General features: G+C 36.5%; 1 protein-coding gene across 1 annotated transcript in view; it reads left to right on the forward strand.

Moving 5' to 3' along the window:
• The window catches only part of FYB2 (FYN binding protein 2), a 70,169-nt gene that overhangs the window by 27,701 nt on the left and 23,943 nt on the right, over positions 1–18,525 (forward strand). Inside the window, 4 exon segments of the mRNA XM_011370508.2 lie at positions 4,985–5,019; positions 7,289–7,320; positions 10,497–10,599; positions 12,226–12,385. Coding sequence (XP_011368810.2) covers positions 4,985–5,019; positions 7,289–7,320; positions 10,497–10,599; positions 12,226–12,385 — 330 coding nt within the window.

The raw sequence follows: 18,525 nt of genomic DNA on the forward strand, positions 1-18,525 counted from the left end.
AAAAAAAAAAAAATCACTCATCATACCAAGAACCAGGAAAAGTCTCAACTTGAATGAAAAGAGATGACCAATAGATGCCACCAATAGATTCCAGAGTTAGAATTTTCTAACAAAGATTTCAAAGCAGCTGTTATAAAAATGCTTCAGCAAGGAATTATGAACATAATTGAAACAAATGAAAAACATAGTCTTACTAAAGAAATAGAATATATATGAAAAGAAACTGAAGAAAAAACAAATGAAAATTTTAGAACTGAAAAGCGTAACAATAAAAATGAAGAAGCCCAATGGATGGGCTCAACAGTAGAAAGGAAGAGAAGATTCAGTGAACTTGGAAGAATCAACAGAAATTACCCAATCTGAACAATGAAGAGAAAACACACTGAAGGAAAAAGAAAAAAAGCAGAGCTTCAGGCTATTTGTGGGACTATAACAAAAGTCTTAAATGGTATTCTGGAAAGAAAGGAGAAAGATGATACTACTGCAAAAGTACTTGAAGAAATGGTTACTGAAAACTTCCTAAATCTGGCAACTAGAATTCAATAACCAAGAGATAATGGGAAACTCTTGAAATATTTAGAAACAAAACAATACATTTCTAAATATTATGGGTCAAAAACTAAGTCTAAGGGGAAACACAAATTTGAACTGAATGAAAATATAACAACAAAATTTGTGGGACACAGCTCATGCAATGCTGAGAGGAAAATTTGTAGCACTAAGTGCGTCTTACAGTAGAAAAAAAGTAAAGCCTCAAATCCAAGATTCTACATCAAGAACATAGAAAAAGAAAAGTAAAATTAAAGTAAGTAGAGTGAAAGAAATAATAACAAATAAATGAAATTGAAAAAATAAAAACAATAAAGAAAAATCAATGAAATAAAAAGCTTGTTCTTTGAAAAGATCAACAAAATTAACAAACCTCTAGCAAGACTGATCAAGAAACAGAAGGCACAAATTAACAATATCAAGGATAAAACATCATTACAAACCCTGCAGATATCAAAAAGATAATAAGGAAATACTATGATCAACTTGACACATGTAAATCTGAAAATTTAGATAATTCCTCAGAAAGTACAAACTACCACAACTTGTCCAACATAAATTATTTGAATAGCTTTGTAACTATTAAGTTGAACTAACTTTAAAACTCACAAAAAATGATCTCTATCAGATGATTTCATTGGAGAATTCTAAAAAATGTTTAAAGAAGAAATAATGCCAATTCTGTACAATTTCTTCCAGAAAAGAGGATACTTCCTCATTCATTTTATGAAGCTAGTATTACCCTGATACCAAACCCAAAGACAATAAAAAAGAATACTGAAGATCAATATCCTTCATAAATATAGTCATAAAAACCTTTAACAAAAATAGCAAAAGGAATTCAGCAAACTATAAAAAGAATTTTATACCATGACCAAGTGTGATTTATTCCAGGGATGCAAAGTTAGTTCCGTATTCAAAATCAATCAGTTTAATCCACCATACTGACAGCCTAAAGAAAAAAGAAAAACACAATCACATTAATCAATGCAGAAAAAACATCTGACAAATTCACCACCCATTTGTGATAAAAACTCTCAGAAAGACAAATAGCAGGGAACTTTCTAATCTTGATAACAAGCATTTACAAAAAGTCAACATGATACTTAGTGGTGAAACACTCTATTCTTTCCCCCTAAGACTGGGAACGAGGCAAAGATGTTCACTCTTTCCACTTCTGCTCACCATAGTGCTGGAAGTTCTAGCCAGTACAATAAAGCAAGAGGTATACAAATAAAGAAATTAATTGTTCTTATTTGTAGATGGCATAATTATCTAAGGAATTTTTGGGGGGAAAAAATCTGCATGAGTTCAGCAAGGTCACAGGGTATAAAAATAAAAGATCAAAATTGTTTCTGTATATTACCATTGAATACACAGACACTAAAATGAAAGAATACAATACCATTTACATTACTCAGAGAAAAGAAAGACTAAAATCTAATAAAACATTTATAAGACTTAAGTGCTGAAAATTATTAAATGCTGACGAAATGAATTTTTAAAATCTCAATAAATGGAGAGGCATACCATGTTTATGGATTGGCAGACTTGATATAGTAAAACTGTTCATTCTCCCTAAGTTGGTATACAGGTTTAATGTAATTTCCATTAAAAATCTTAGCTAGATCTCTTATAGATAAGATTATTCTAAAATGCATATGGAAAGGCAAAGGAACTAGAATAGCTAAAAACAATTTGGAAGAAGAAAAAGGAGGTTTCAGATCACCTAATTTTGAGAATTATAACTACAGTAATAATAATAATAGTAAAAAGGTATTGGCAAAGAGATACACACAGAGTGATGGAACAGATTGAGAATCCAGAATTCAGACCTACACAAATATGCCCACTGATTTGATTTTTTTTTTACAAAATTCTACAAGAATTCAGTTGAGGAAAGACAGCCTTTTAACAAATGGTGTTGGAACAACTGGATATCCACAGACAAAAAAATAAAACCTCAGCCCAAATCTTACATCTTATAAAAAGTTAAATTATTTTTTTCTTCCTTCCTCTGCCCATCAGAGGAATCTAAATGATACCTTTCTGGGAAGGAGAGAAGGAGGAAGAAAGGGAAGGAGAAAGAGGATGACGTGGTTGGGTTTTTGCTGTTGGGTGAGTCTGTCACTTGACCAATGCCAAGAAAACAGAGAAGACTGTCCCCTCAGGGTGTGTAGTGCAGCACAGGTAACTTTCTAAATCTACGCCCTTTTACACAGAAGTTGGTGGTTGGTCAGCAGGATTTAGGCTGTTCTAGAAGCCCTGCAGAATTGTCCTCATAGCCAATCTAGACCAGTATCATTCAGACTGTGTTTTCCAGGGCCCAGGGCTGTTCTGAGGGATCTTGGAGTCCCTCAGGGAGATCTTCAACCAGAGAAGTCCTGTTCATGCTCCTGGCTAACATTCCATTTAAATGAAGGATTCCATGGCTGGAGTAAGTTTGAAAGCCATATCCTAACTGAGTAACCTTGGGCAAGTTACTTCTCTAGGTGTCTGTTTCCTCCTCAGTAAAACTGGAATACTAGTAGTGATCATCATGAAAAAAAAAAAAAATGTTAGCTACTATTTATTGTTTTTATAATAGTAGTAATAACCGTCTCACCTCCTGGTGTTAAAGAGGTGAAGAAATGTTTCCAAGGTCACACGGTGGGGTTAGTATATGGAGAAGAGCTGAGGGCTCGCAGGACATGACCATGCTATTATGTTAGTAGTTGGAGAGGTACTGAGAACCATCTTCTGATATTTGACCTTTTCTCCCAAGTTGGATAAAGCTATTCAGTGGAGAGAGTTACCTAATTCTGGGGGGAAAGTGAGCGAGGACTCTAATGCTGTGGGATTGCGTCCTCTTACTATAATTCCTAGTCCTTTCCTGATAGCCTTAGGGCATACAGCCCTTTGTACTTTATAGTCCTACCTTGGGAGCAAGTTCAGATGGCAAAACTTACCATTTGAGAACCTCCACTTTGTTAGAAAGCAGTATCAAAGTATGAATGTATTATTAATTATTGGTGTATTATCTTTGTTTACTAACTTTGGCAAGTAAGATTTCTCTGAGCCTTGGTTTTCCTATTTCTGAGACAATATAATTATCCCCCATTCCAGGTAGCAAGAAGCAAAGAGATCGTGATTTGTTAATTCTTTAAATATATATATATGGTAGAAGGGAGATAGGAGTAGATTGTCATTTTTTAAACTGAAAAAGAAATCCATACTTGGAATGGATGAGGCAGCCTGCCATCATAAGCAGTATTTTTACATATATTAATAGCTAAACAAAGTTTTTAAAGCAAATAATAGAATAAAATAAGAATAAAATGTTTTGATTAGAAAAACAGTAAAAATAAAAGTGTGCAATTACCCAAGTTGAAGTACATATTATTAACCATCCACACAGAATTTCAGGTCTGAGTGTCGACAATCACATTTTCTTTGTCCCTCAAGAAAATCTAGGATTTAATTTACTTCATTGATGGACTGTATGTTTAGAATAATAATGACTTAGAAATGTAACATGTTTGGTCAGTTTTCTAAAGTAAAGCTTCAGGACCCTAGCTGCAAAAAAGAGAAAAGGAACAAAAGAGGAGAGTCCTACTTATGCATACATATTCATTAATAGCAGGGAGAAAACTTTTAAGCAAAGAAAAATCAAATTAGCAATTTTACCAAAAACCACATTACTTTCTACACAATGGTGATCTGCTAGAAAAGTTTTATTTCTTACATCATCTCATTAATCTCATTAACGCCATAAGGCAGGTACCAACTGACCCCATTTCACAGATGGACAGGCTGAGGTTCAAACAGATGAAGTGTCTGCAATCCCACAGGTAGGAAATGGCAGAATTGGGCTTCGAACCCAAATTCTTGCCGCTACTCATGTTTTAATCATTAAGGTTGGCATCATGTCATTAAATAACATCCACAGAACTACTGGAAAAATGAAAAAGTATTCAAGCCTTATTTGGTGGTCAGTCTTCTCATTTCAAGCTGTACTTAAGAAACCAAACCCTCATGGAACAAAACACTATTAGGCATACTATGGAGTTCATTTTGTTGAAGTGGGATTTAGACCTTTTTTGGCCTTTTTTCCTATCCCTTTCCTTTCAAGTCTGCCTTCTGATTGCTACCACTAAACTTCGGTGCTTTCTCTTAATCATGGAATATGAATGTATTTACCAAAACAGGAAACTGAAGATTGTTTCAAAGGTTTTTATTGACTATATATTCCTGGAAATCTCCACAGAAATTAAAACCGTGATCATTGACCCAAGAATTTCCCAAACCATCTAGACAAAGCCTCACATAGATCAGTGTGATGAAGTTTGAGAAAACTGAACTCTGTAATCTTTCATAATTGCTTTAATCTTGGGTACTGTAAGAAATGGATCCTATAAGAAACCACCTTGAAATAATTTTTTCCATGTTTTTCTAGCAACTTATGAAGTTGAAATTGAAGAACTCCAAAAGGTATTGTTTCCTCTCTTCTTAACAACTTTATAACAAAAACAAGTATACAGAGTTGATTCTAAAGTAGTTTCTTTTATGAAGGAGGAAAGGTCTTCGTTTTTGGTTTTCCCCTGATTTCTGAGGCTTTGCCAGACTCCAGCTGCTAAGATTTTGAGGTCTGAGCCCTGTGATGTTAGAGACAGAAAATGTGTGACAGGACGGGAGAAGATAGTCCTAATCCCTTCCCAGCCCCTTATCTAATGCTGCCAGCACCAACTGGCCTTTAATAACAGTCCCCTTAGAGAAAAGAGTTCTTTGGCACAAGCCAAATTTGTATATCCCATGCTTTCATGAGAGTGACTGGACCCTTGAAGGCATATTTTCTAGGTTCCTGGTGGGCTCAGTGCTAGGTGCTACCTTGGAGGTCAAAGTTGCAACTTGATTAGGGCCCAAGTAGAATCACTGGCCTCAATTCCAGCTCCTGGCTGTATGATCTGGAACCTCCATTTTCTCATTTGCAATATAGCAATAAGAAGTACCCATATCTGGGGTCATTGTGAGAATGAATACAAGGTAAATCCAGGTAAACAGTTTAATAGTAAGTACTCGGCATCTGTTCCATACATTTTACCTCTCTGAGCTTCAGTTGTGTCTTCTGTAAAATGGTGTTTTCCGCATGAGGGCAGGAAGCATATGCACATACTACATCTGTAGTAGTAGATGCTCAGTACAAAAGGGGACCAATACTTGTTTCACTGTATTGCCAAGAGATCTGAGAGAGAGGAGGTAAGCACCTACTGTGCTTGACACACAGTAGGCGCTTACCTAACATAACTGGGTCAGTTAAGGTTCTATGCTTTTCTCAATGGGTACATTTAGTCTAGATCCTTCATCTTTCTGCTTTAGTTTTCTAATGCTTACTGGAAAAAATTGTTCATTCATGGATACATTTTATAGCTAGAAAACTATAAATGGCTGTTATGCCTATTAACAAGAATAGGATGTTTTATCAAAATGCCTCACTTACCTGGCAACATCAGCAAATAAACTTCTGCACAAGTGAACTTTCCAAATGATCAAGTTTTATCCCATTCAAAATAAAAATCATGAAAGTATTTTTAATTTTTAAATCCTTTAACCTTCAGACATATATTATGTTCGGCTCAGTATTTGATGAGTAGAATCTGGCATCACCCTTTCTTGAAGACTTGGAGTACCTTGAACATAAATTGAGTGTGCACAGTCCATGTTCTTCTTTATGACATGCTCTTGGTCCCTTGAAGGTACTCAGAACTAGTTGTCTTTATACCAAATCACCACAAGTCTGTCTGCGGTAATTGTTTTCTGTTTCCTTACAGTTATCATTTCTTTCTTCTATCAATACCTTTGTGTCTAGCTGTGAATCTCTCATGTGGTCAAGCATGTATGTACCAAGTCCCTGTTGTGTGCCAGGCTCCTGTGCGTATATGGTGGCACTTAATCCTCAGTGTTACCCAGTGAGCTGGTACCACCACTTCCATTTTACAGGGACAAGTCGAGGCTCAGAGGTTAAATAATCTGTAAGTTAACAGATATAAAACAAGGTCCCTCTGACTTGTCGTTCTACCAGTGCTGCCATCCAGTCTGCTAGAATTATATAGAAAAGAAAAACTTGTAGTTTCTGAATGAAGGCCTACAAGGCTCTCCTCGAAGGAAAGTATACTTGCTCTTAGGCCTGGATTCTGTGACAGCATTTTGGATGCTAAGACATTCTATATCCTTCAGGGCTAGATTCCAAATAATGGCATCAAATATGTGACAACTAAATGAGGGGCTACATTGTTGTCATTGAGACATAATTTTAACGGAGTCAAATCTAGATTATGTGAGAGCTGATTTTCGATCAGAGGGTACATGATCAGTAAAATAATTCCCAGCATGAGTTGCACACTTGTGTATACTAATTTGCCCACTGAAACATTGCTCAAATATTACAAATTCATATTTCCTCATATGATTTAAAAGTCCTTTGTTCTGCAGATGCATTCCCAGAAAATAATTGATTTTTCTAAGTTATACATTACCTCTAGCATACACTGTAATTTCAAAAATGCTTGTTTAGTTTTCAGATTGACCGAAAACAAGCTCTACTGGCGACAGTTCATGGAACTTTCTGTTGTCGGTCTCTACCTTTGCTCTGTACTGAGACCACCCATCTCACCTTCTGCTCTAGTTTCTAATGATTTGTGACCAGAGACCTAGTTGATAAGGGTAGATTTATGAAACTGACCATTTTCATCTTTACTTTCAGCCTTGGAAGAATTTTCTCCATCAAGAACTTAGGTGAGTTTTATCTTGCAAAAGAAAAGCATTAATGCAGCCACTGCCCCTTTGACAACTGAGCTACTTTTCCTGGATGGGCCACCTATGATTCCAGTGCCTGACCTGGTTTGGCTGCACCCCACTCCCCACCAACCCAGGGCCTTGCAAGGTGCCTAGTGCAGAGAAGGTGCTCAGGGATCCTGACCCTTTCACCATGTTCCAGCCCACACTGCTCTCACTCAGCAAACACTGAATCCCTAGCATGTGCAAGTCATTTGCTAGCTACTGCATCTGTTGTAGTGATAGTGGTCTAAGCACTACCCCAGGGGCTCCCCTGGATTAGATGGAGAGTCACACAATCCAACAAGCATATAACAATTACATGAAGCCCCAAGAACTTACAATTTCCCTAACACACCATGCTGTTTCAAATCTCTTTGTCTTCGCCAATTTAATTCATTAACTCACCCCAACTTACTGATCTGGTGAACTCCTACTGACCATCAAACATCCCCTCTTATAAGAAGCCTTCCTTGACTCCCCTCCTTCAGTGAGAAGTAACCAACAAGTCTTTCCCTGTGGTACCACTGTAAGGTACACGTTTGTACTAATGTGACTCACTGTATGTCATGTTTGCTAATGAGTTCATCTTACTCTCTTCCCCACCCTCTTGTTCGTGAGCAGGACCCATGTTTTCCTGATACCTCTCATACTTCCTGATACAGAGCAGGGCCTCCTCAGAGTTGGCATCTATTACCCTCCAACTGGAGTTATTTTTAATGTATTAAAATAAACATGATTGGTAAACTCTGAGAAGCAAATATTAAAATTTTCTGGCTGATGCCAAAAACAGAGGTGCTGGGTCATGGAGAGAATCCTGCTTCAGCTTTGTCTCTCTCCTTGAGTTCTTGCCTGACTCAGTTCATGAGCCCCATAATTATCCTTTAGCATCTATCACAGTGCTGGGCACATGGTAGGCACATGTCAAATGGTTAATTGGTTCAACATTTATTGAGCTTTTACTCTGTTCAGACACTACTAGATTCTGAGATACAAAAAATGAATAGAATATATTTCCTAACTTTGGTTCAAGATGGGAGTGAAGTCTGGTTGGGGGAAATTACAATATAATGTAATCACTGATATGGAAATCATAAAAAACACAGAGATGAGGCTCCAGGCATGCTTCCTTGAAGAGTGACAACTGAGGTGAATCTTAAAAGACATGTAGGAATTGGCCAGGTGAAGATGGCAGAATGTAGGTCCCAGGCTTAAGGAAAAGCCTAAGAAAAGACATAGAATATTAAAAAGTGAGGCCATTAGAGGAATCCACAGTCTGATACTGCTTGAGCATAAAGTATAGCAGGAATAAAGCTGGAGAAGTACGCAGACATGGTTCCAGGGGAGCCTGAGCTCCCTAATTCATCATTTAGATAGCCCTGTCCAATAGAAATATGTGAAAACCACATCATTTAATTTTTCTCCTAGCCATATTTTAAAAGGTAAAAAGAAACAGCCTGAAATTAATTTTAATAATGTATTTATCCAATTTATCCAAAATGTTATATTTCAATGTGTAATCATTATAAAAACTATTACTGAGGTGTTTATATTCTTTTTTCATACCAAGTCTTCAAAATCCAAATGCATTTTACACTTACGGGTCAATCAAGACTAGACACATTTCAAGTGTTTAATAGCCACTTGTGGACAGTGGCCACTGTACTGGATGACACAAATTTAGACTTTATCTTATAGGTCAGGGGAAACCACAAAATAGTTTCAAAGCAGAGATATTATACCTCTCTCCTCTACAGTAGTATTCCTACAATTCATAATATTAAATTTGAGAGTTATTTATGAAGATTCAACTATGTAGAAACTACTGGACCAGGCCTGCAGGATGGGAAGATGGATTACAGGGGACATGTATACGAGCAAGGCAGGTAAAAACTTTAGGAGAAATACCAGAAATGTGCAATGGAACAAAAATTATCGAGCAATTCTAACTCAGCAAATGTGTTGATGAGGAAAGGGACACCAACAATTATTAAGGGTCCATTACATGCTGTAAACGATGCTAGGCTTTCAACATTTTTATCACATTTCATTCTCATGGCAACCATGGAGTCTGGCATGGTGACCTTTCATTTATAGACGAGGAAATGTGATTTTTCAGAAAGGTTAATCTTAAACGTTTAGGAAGAGGTATAGTGGGGATTAGAACCCAGCTCTCATTTTACAGCCCCTGTTCATCACAAAAAAACTAATAAATGGCCTTAATGGCGAACAAGAGTGCCCGGTAATTAGATGAATGAATGAAAATCCTCAAGACTCTTTCCGTTGTCTTTCAGAACAGCACTCTCCTGGTGTTTCTCCTTCCTTCATGGCCACAGCTTATTCTCTTTGAGGGCTCTTCTTTCTCTGCCTCCCATAGAAGCATGGTTATAGAACTATCTAGTTCACTATAACGCCAGAAGCAGAAGTTCTTACGTGGTTGTTGATGTTCCCCAGCATTCTGTCCTTGGTCCTCAGTCTTTTCATCAGACCCTCCACCTTGACTCTCTCTTATACGTCTCCACTGCAGCTGTGGTCTACATGGCAGTCATTTATTTCATTAGGGAACACTCTGCGCCAGGTGCAATGCTTCGCTACCATGAATTACACAGCATAGTGCTGGGGATATGCGTGTGAATAAGAGTTCTGCCTCTTTATAACTTGATTTTCAGTTAGTCAACAAGGCAAAGTAGAAGTACTGGAGACAGATCCATACATAGTACATTATAATACAAGATAAAGGGACAAAGTGTTGGGGGAGGAGATAAGAAGGTATGACTGCTTGAGAGACTCATGGCAAGATTCTCAGAGGGAAGACATTTAGACAAATTGATAAGGGTGTCGTGTTTTCCAGCAATGTAAGATGTGAAGGCATGTCTGACAAAGGAAACAAAGGGGCAAGTTGTGTCAAGTAGCATGGTAGCTTTGGGGAATTATGAGAGTCTCGAGTAGAGCCAAAGTGCAGGGATGGAGCAGAGGGATGTGGCTGGCCCGATCCTGGTCCCCTGTATCTTAAAAACGACAAAAATGAAGGACGTCTGTTTAAAGCAATTTTCTGATTTATCTCATTTAGAATCAAGTGGTGCATTATCATATACTCTAAACTTTACTTTTTTCTCTGGTATTTCTTCACATTTAAGCCCTAAACATGAAGATGAAGATAAAACAATGAAGGAAAAAGAGCCATCTGGATTAGAACCTCAAAAAACAGCAAAGGATCCACACTCGAACCATCTTTTCAAGGTATCTGTGTTCTTGGGTTCCAGACCAAACGGTACAGTTCAGCCATGTGTAGGATCATCCTAATGGGATGACTTTTTAGAGGCTGAGATGTGCAGCTCCCCAAAGAAACAGAGTCAAGAAGATGCAGTGGGTTTTCGAGGGCATTTTATCAAAGACATGAACGTGACAGTAACTCCGAGCTCTGGCCTTAGCTGTGAAGCAGATCTTAGAAGCAGAGCTGGGACTAGTGTGAGTTCAGCAAGGCACCCAGAGGGCAAAATATAAAGACACTCAGGTACCTCTCCTGGATCTGCACAATGCTGGAGCGAGGGCCTCCTTAAGTTCTGTACTCTAAGGCCCTGTTTAGAAGAGTGACTTAGTCTCTGCACTAAGTCATCTTATCTATAAAATGAGAATAAATAATCCCCACCCAATTACCATCCCCATTCCTATCCTCAATCATGATGATAAAATGAAATAATGTATATTATAGTACTTTGTAAGCCACAAACTACCATAAAAATAAAATGTTTTATTGTCTATTAAGTAATCGATTAATATTATTTATTAATAGTAAATACTTATATATACATCGATATCTAGTTGACACTATCCCCTATAAAACAGTTAGTGTGGTCAGAGGCTTAAAAAGTAGTTTCCGCCAGGGCTACTACCATGCTGAAAACATTCTAGATACCTGTACAATCTACCTGTTTAGATACCTTATGATAGCAAATTGTTCCAGTTCCATCTGCAGGGCTTGGGTAAATCAAATGCCTTGGTGGTGGTGTGGTTCTGAACTGATTTGTAGGCCCAGAGGCCAGACTGGACCAGGATGGGTATTTACAGAGTATCACAAAGCAGCATAATTCACTAATCATGAAAGACAGGGACCAGAGCCAGGTAAGCAGCACTGCGTGTCAGGGCCAGAGGGCAGGGGCAAAGCCATAAATGGGTGATGAGCCCAGAGATCAGAAAGGGTTAATCAGGAATGTACGAGGAAGGCAGTGGAGGAGCACGATTAAGGATACTGACCATAAAGGGAAAACGCAGGATATGCCCTTTTTCAGTGTTGGCCACATGACAAGGGCAAGGTATGGGGTCCAGCTACCACCAGAGTGACATATTCCTACTTTCATGGAGTGTATTTGAGCTTTGAATATTGTTAGAAGTTACTTGAAATGTATTATGTAAATGTGGTAAGTCATCTAGCTGGGTAGTGCTCTTTGGATTCAAATATAAACTGTTAGTAGATACCTAATCCAGTGTGTTTCTAGCTGTGAGATCAGAGACTAGTGATTTAACTTGATAAAACTTTTTATCAAGAGGACTAATGTTTTCCTAATGAAATGTCACGAAAATTAAGAGAGAGAATATATAAAGAGCCTACCCTATAGTCAGTGCTCCATTGTATCCTGTTTCCTGTGGGTCTGCCTCTGTGCCAGGCATTCATGGGCCATTCAGAGGTAAATGAAGGATGGTGGTATGCATCCTCATGAAACTTAGAGTCTAGTGACACAGTGTTAAATAAAACAATAAATAATTGTTATCTGTGAGGGATGAATAAATAAAGAACGGCATAAGTAAGCAAAGAACTAAACGGATACATCACAGCCCTGAAGTATTCTCCCTGTTGCATGTGTTTAGGTAGGTGCCTACAAAGGGACACCTGGAAAAATCCAGATGACGAAAGGCCATGGAAGTAGGGATAGCACACTGGCCAGGAAGCAGGACACTGTGATTGACATCATCCAGACAAAGGCCTGCCCTGAGGACCCAAAGCTGGCCAGGCATTTCCAAGGCCAATGTAAGTCACATTTCTTCCCGGTTCACTTCACCACTACCAAGTTATTTTAAAGCTGTGCATGACCAAGATTTTAATTTATTTTATAAATATTTACTGAACGTTTGTTATGAACCAAGTAACTTGCCCTAATGAGGCACCTCTGCAGTAGTGGAAAGAGGGCTGGATTTAGAAGCGAAAGACCTGAGTTCAATCTGGATTCTAATACTTACTAGCTATGTGGTAAGTAAGTTCATATTCCTGTAGCTCAATTTCTTCATTTATAAAAAGGGATCGTAATATGGACCTCACGGGGGTTCTATGAACACAAAATCTGACAGTATGTCACAATTAATTGGTATTCGGCAAATGTTTGTTCCTTTCTTTTTATATCTACTAGCTCCTGCTGTTTTTTTGTAGGCCCAAGTAATTGACACACTGATGATAATAGTGCCATAACATTAGTTGACTTTATTCAGGTCGCATTTTACGCTCATGTTAGTCAAGATTCTTGATTGCAAGTAACAGTAATCAAATCATATTGTCTTAAGCAAAAAAAGAAAAGGTGGCTCATCTAGCAGAAAGTATGGGCATGGCTGGATCTGGGGACAAAACCACATCACAAGGACTCAGTATTACTTTTTCTACTCTTGGCTTTGCTCAGCCTCTGGCTTATCTCCATTTTCAGACAGCATCTAGCAGTGACAGGCTTAGACCCTGTCTTCTTAGAAACCTGAGAGGAAAACTAGAAACCACTCTCTTCTCAACAGTTATAAGGCACAGATCTGAGTCTTTGGCTCTGATCGGGTCACATGCCATCCCTGAAACAGCCATTATGAATGCAGGCTATGATGCTATGATTGACCTAGCCTGGGTCATTAACTCACCTATATAGCCGAAGGTAGAGTCAGTTCTGCCGAAACTATACAACATCAGATTGAAAGATTTCCCAAGGAAAATAAGACCTGTTTTTAGGAGGGGGAAAAAAGTAGACACTGGGTAGACAAAGAAAACAGATGTCCACTCCAGCCCAATAGCCATAGCAAACCACTGCCATTTCCTAAAGGGTTATGATCAGAGTTATAGGAAGAATAAATTTGTAGTGATCACAAGATGGACTCAAGACCCCTTAAAATCTGCCTCCAGACTAGTTGGCCTCATCCCTGCCACACAACTCCTTCCTTGCATACTCTCTGCTCTATTTTCAGTTACTGGCATATTTAGGTGTTCCTGTAATTCTCCTGATGTCTTTCCTCTGTCTGAAATGCCCTTATGCTCATTCTCTACCTACTGACGTCCTATTAATCCTTTAAGATCCATCTTAAAAGTCACTTCTTTTGAGGCTTCCCTGACCTCAATCCATCCTCCTCTTTCCCACTCTTCAGGGACCCCAGTTCCTTACACCTCTCTATTTTCATGTAAGCAGCAACTGAATGATCATGTTTCCATTTTAGGCTTTAGAGTTGAGCTTTTCTGGGACTGAGGACCACTATAACTAATCCTGTAACCTTGGAAAATTTATTTATTTTCACATGCAAATGAAGATACTATACTTATTTCCCAATGCTGTTTATCGCTGCATATAAAGTGTATGGTTCGTGTGCTAAATAACTGTTAGTTCTCTTCATCTATTTTCATTTCTGAAAACTTACAGCATGCCTGACATTATAATTCTTTGTGTACATATTTGTCTCTCATGGTATATATACTGTGAGCACCTTGAGATTAGTGACCATTTGGTACAATGCTTTGTATTTCTGTTACCTGGCACAGTGTCTGGCACACTTCCTCTACCAAGAAAACTTTGGTGAGTAAAAGAATGAAAGAATAAATCAAACTTCAGCTTCTGAGAGTAAAGTGGATTAGAAAATCCGAATGCTTCTTCCAACAGAAACAAAGTGAAGAATAATTATTTTTTAATTTATAGAAGTATCAGAACCGGTACAAATAGAAAGCGTCTGTATACCTGCAGTAAACAGGAGTCCTGGGAAGTGAGTGAGTGCCAATGCCACTTTTGCCCTGAGGGTTTTTACTGAGCTCTGACTCCCTTGAGTTCCTATTTTGACCGCATGCAGAGTACAGGGGCTCTATCCCAGGGCCTGCCCAAAGGGAGTTTATAATAGGAGACTCCTGTATAAAGTTGGGACCCCAAAGGGTTACGTTCACACTTTCAGAATAAACAAGACCGTGCCTATAGTTTACAACACTGTATTGCATATTTATAAATTAGTGAAGATTTATAAATAAAAAATAATAATGCTCTCATGCATTATTGCCACAATAAAAAATTTTTAATTTAAAAAGACACAGAGGAAAAAAGACATTTCTGATGAGGTAAATAAGAAAGCACAGAGGTAGCATTAATTTAAAAAGCATGCCTTAAGAGGAAAAGTAGACAGAATTATTTAGTGTAGGAAAAAAAAGGGCGGGGGGTGGACAAATTGAAGTGAATAAAAGAGTTACAGGAAAGCCCTGAATATGGGGCTGAAAGCCATTTCCATGCAATTATGTAATGTCCATGAAGAGTCACTATAGATTTGGGGATTATACCATGATAAAAACAGCCTGAAGAAGATTATTCTGAGTAATCCGTACATACCGCTAAAGCACAAAGGGAGTTGCTGAATCCATTAATAAGTCTTTGTAATACTTATGATGAGTAGCATAAAATGCTTAGTTGAGAGTGTGTATGAAAATAGGAAAGTTTTGAGAAAAAAATACAAGTGAGTGTTTTTCTATTCTCCTATTCAAGTAGGCCTCTTTTGAAAAAATAAAAGGATTGCTTCTTTGAAAAGAAATTCTAAAAAACTGCTTCTAAAAAAATTAGCAATATATAAAACTCACTGAGCAGAAGGAAATTGGCCCACTTTGACCCAGGTGCTACATGAAGGGAAAAAAAAAAAAGCTGTTATTATAAGCTGATCCTCATGTGCACCTGCAGTTCAAATTCACACTGTGTGGTCCAAAAGAAACTCGGTTGAATCTAAAGTTGTATTAGCTTGGTAGCCCTGCCAGACAACCAGTAGAAGCAAACATAAATCCTCTTTGATGGAACCTCCTTTGTCCCAGGTTTCAAATAATTCCCACAAAATGATTTTTAAAAACAACAGTTCGTAGACAAAAAAATAATGAAACACACAAGTAAACAAGTCACATTGAGTGAAAACAAGCAGAATGACAGACAACAGAAACCAGCCTGCAAGATACTACAGATATTAGCATTATAAGACACAAAGCATAACTATATTTAATATTTTAAAAATAAAACAGATTTTAAAGAGAAAATAATCAATAAATTGATACAGAAATGCAATAGATGAATTATACATCAGATTCTGAGGAAGCAATGTACTAGAAGATAAATCTAAAGAGATTATCCAAAATTTAAACCACAGAGGAAAGGACTGAAAAGAACAAAAAGGTAAGTTTCATGCAGGATAGAATGAGAAGTTTTAAAATCATCAAGTCAGAGTTTCATAAAAGGACACTAGGAAGAGTGGAGAAGAGGAAATAATAGGTAAAAGAGAAAGTATTAGATAATTTTCCAGAATTGTAGAAAGATATCAATTCGCAGATTCATGAGCACTAAAAATCTCAAGCAGGAAAAGTAAAAAATCCATACCTAGTCATATCGTAGAGAAACTGAAGAACATTGAAAAATAAGAGACTATCTTAAAATATCATAAAAGCAGAAAAAGGAAAAGACCAATTACCTACAAAGAACTAAGTAGGCTGACTGCTGAGTTCTCAAAAACAAGAATGTATGTTTAGAATACAATGCTGCTGAAAATATATTAAATATCTACCTAGAATTTTATAACTAGTAAAAATGTCCATCAAGAATGAAGGAAAAAAATACAATATTTCCAGAACAATAGTAACAGATATTTTAATGACCAAATAAAACTTTCTAAAGGAAATTCTGAAGTGTGTACTTCAGGCAGAAGAAAAATAATCTCACACAGAGAATTCTAGATGCAAGAAAGAAAACTGAACTAAAATATTAACTAAATAAAATAATAATAGTGTCAAATTAGGGCAAAGAGAACTAAAATATTGAATATGAATGGCATATGCATTGGGAAGATGATCAAAGTTAAAGCATTCTAAGGTTTTTAATTGACAATAGCTATGTTAATTCAATATTAATTAAAAGAATAGCTAGAATATACTCCTTAAAAGATACCAAAGTGTGAAAAAGCAAGTCACAGAGTGGGAGAAGATATTTGAGATATATTTATATATTTGACAAAGGACTCATATATGAAATACGTGAGTTCTATAAACATCCTTGTATCTAGAAAATATGAAACAGAAATATTTTATATTTCTATAAACATCCTTCTATCCAGAATATATAAAATAGAAATCAATCAGGAAAAAAAAAACATTTAGAGAAAGTGGGAAAATTTTTAAACAGACATTTCACCAAAGAGGAAATCCAAAAGGGAAATACACTGACCAACTTCATTAAGTCTCAGGGAAATGCAAATGAACCTAAAATGCAGTAACACTATATGACCAACAAAATGGCTAAAATTTAAAAAGACTAAATATATCAAGTGTTAGTGAAGTTATGGAACAACTCTTCTACACTGCCAGGATTGCAAATTGGGATAATCACTTTGAAAAATGTTTAGCTGTATCAGTTAAATCCCAACACATATATATCCTGTGTCCAAGCAATTCCATGCCTATTCTTATACCCAGTAGAAATGTGTACTTCAATTTACCAAGACACATGCAATATGTTCATAACAGAACTTTTCTTTATAATAGCCTCAAACTAGAAACTGTCCAAATGTCCATCAAAAGTAGAATAAATTGCAATATATTCACACAATGGCATAGTTATGGGAATGAACAAATTACAACTATATACAGCAATATGAATGTATAGCACAAACATAAAAAGTAAGCGGCACTAAAGAGCACATTCTAAATGACTTAGTTCACATAAAGTTCAAAAATATGCAGGATTTACCTCTGGTATTAGAAGGTAAGGGAGTTGTTATCCTTAGGTGAAGGAACAGTGACCAGAAGAGAGCATGAGAGGGGCAGTCTAAGACACAGGCAAGATTATATTTTTCAATCTATGTGCTGTGTACATGATTATGTTTGATTTGGGAAAATTCATTAATCTGTACTCTTACGATTTTAAAACATAGTAGGGTAACTGTAAAAAAAGATAGACATTGCATACATACCTTGCAAATAAAAAAGAATGAAGAAATCTCAATCAAGAAAGAGGAAGACGAGGGGAAGAAAATGGAATAAATAATAAATAAAAGTATGTAATAAGAGAGTAGATATAAATTTTAAAATACTGATAAACTATAAATGTAATACATGAGATTCTCGTTAGAAGATATATGCATTCAAATTATTCAATATTTAAAAATATCCCAGACAAGAAAAAGCTGAAAAAGTTCACCACCAAACTAGTATTACAAGAAATGTTAAAAAGACTTCTTTAAGACTAAGAAGGAAAAAAAAAGATAAAAAACATGAATAATAAAATGTCAATAACTACATATCGATAATTATTTTAAATGTAAATGGATTAAATGCTCAAATAAAAAGACATGGTATGGTTGAATGGATAAGAAAATAAGACCCTTACATATGCTACCTATAAGAGATTCATTTCAGATGGAAAAACACACAGACTGAAATTAAAGAGATGAAAAAAGAAGCTGGGGTAGCAATACTTATCTCAGACAAAATAGACTTTAAAACAAAGGCTATAATGAGACAAAAAAGGACCCAGTAATTCCATTTCTGAGTGTTTATCCAAGAAACCCAAAACACTAATTCAAAAAGACGTATGCGTTCAAATGTTCATTGCAGCATTATTTTCAATAGCCAAGATATGGAAGCAACCTAAGTGTTTATCAATAGATGAATGGATAAAAAAGTTGTACACATATACAATGGACTATTACTCAGCCATAAAAAAGAATAAAATCTTGCCATCTGCACCAACATGAATGGACCTAGATGGTATTATGCTGAATGAAATAAATCAGAAAAAAACAAATACCATATGATTTCACTTATATGTGGAATCTAAAAAACAAAATGAACAAACAAAACAGAAACAAACTCATAGATACAGACAACATTTTTATGGTTGCCAGATGGGAAGGGAGGTCAGGAGGAGA

Source organism: Pteropus vampyrus, unplaced genomic scaffold (genome assembly GCF_000151845.1).
Source record: "Pteropus vampyrus isolate Shadow unplaced genomic scaffold, Pvam_2.0 Scaffold170, whole genome shotgun sequence".
NCBI lineage: Eukaryota > Metazoa > Chordata > Mammalia > Chiroptera > Pteropodidae > Pteropus > Pteropus vampyrus.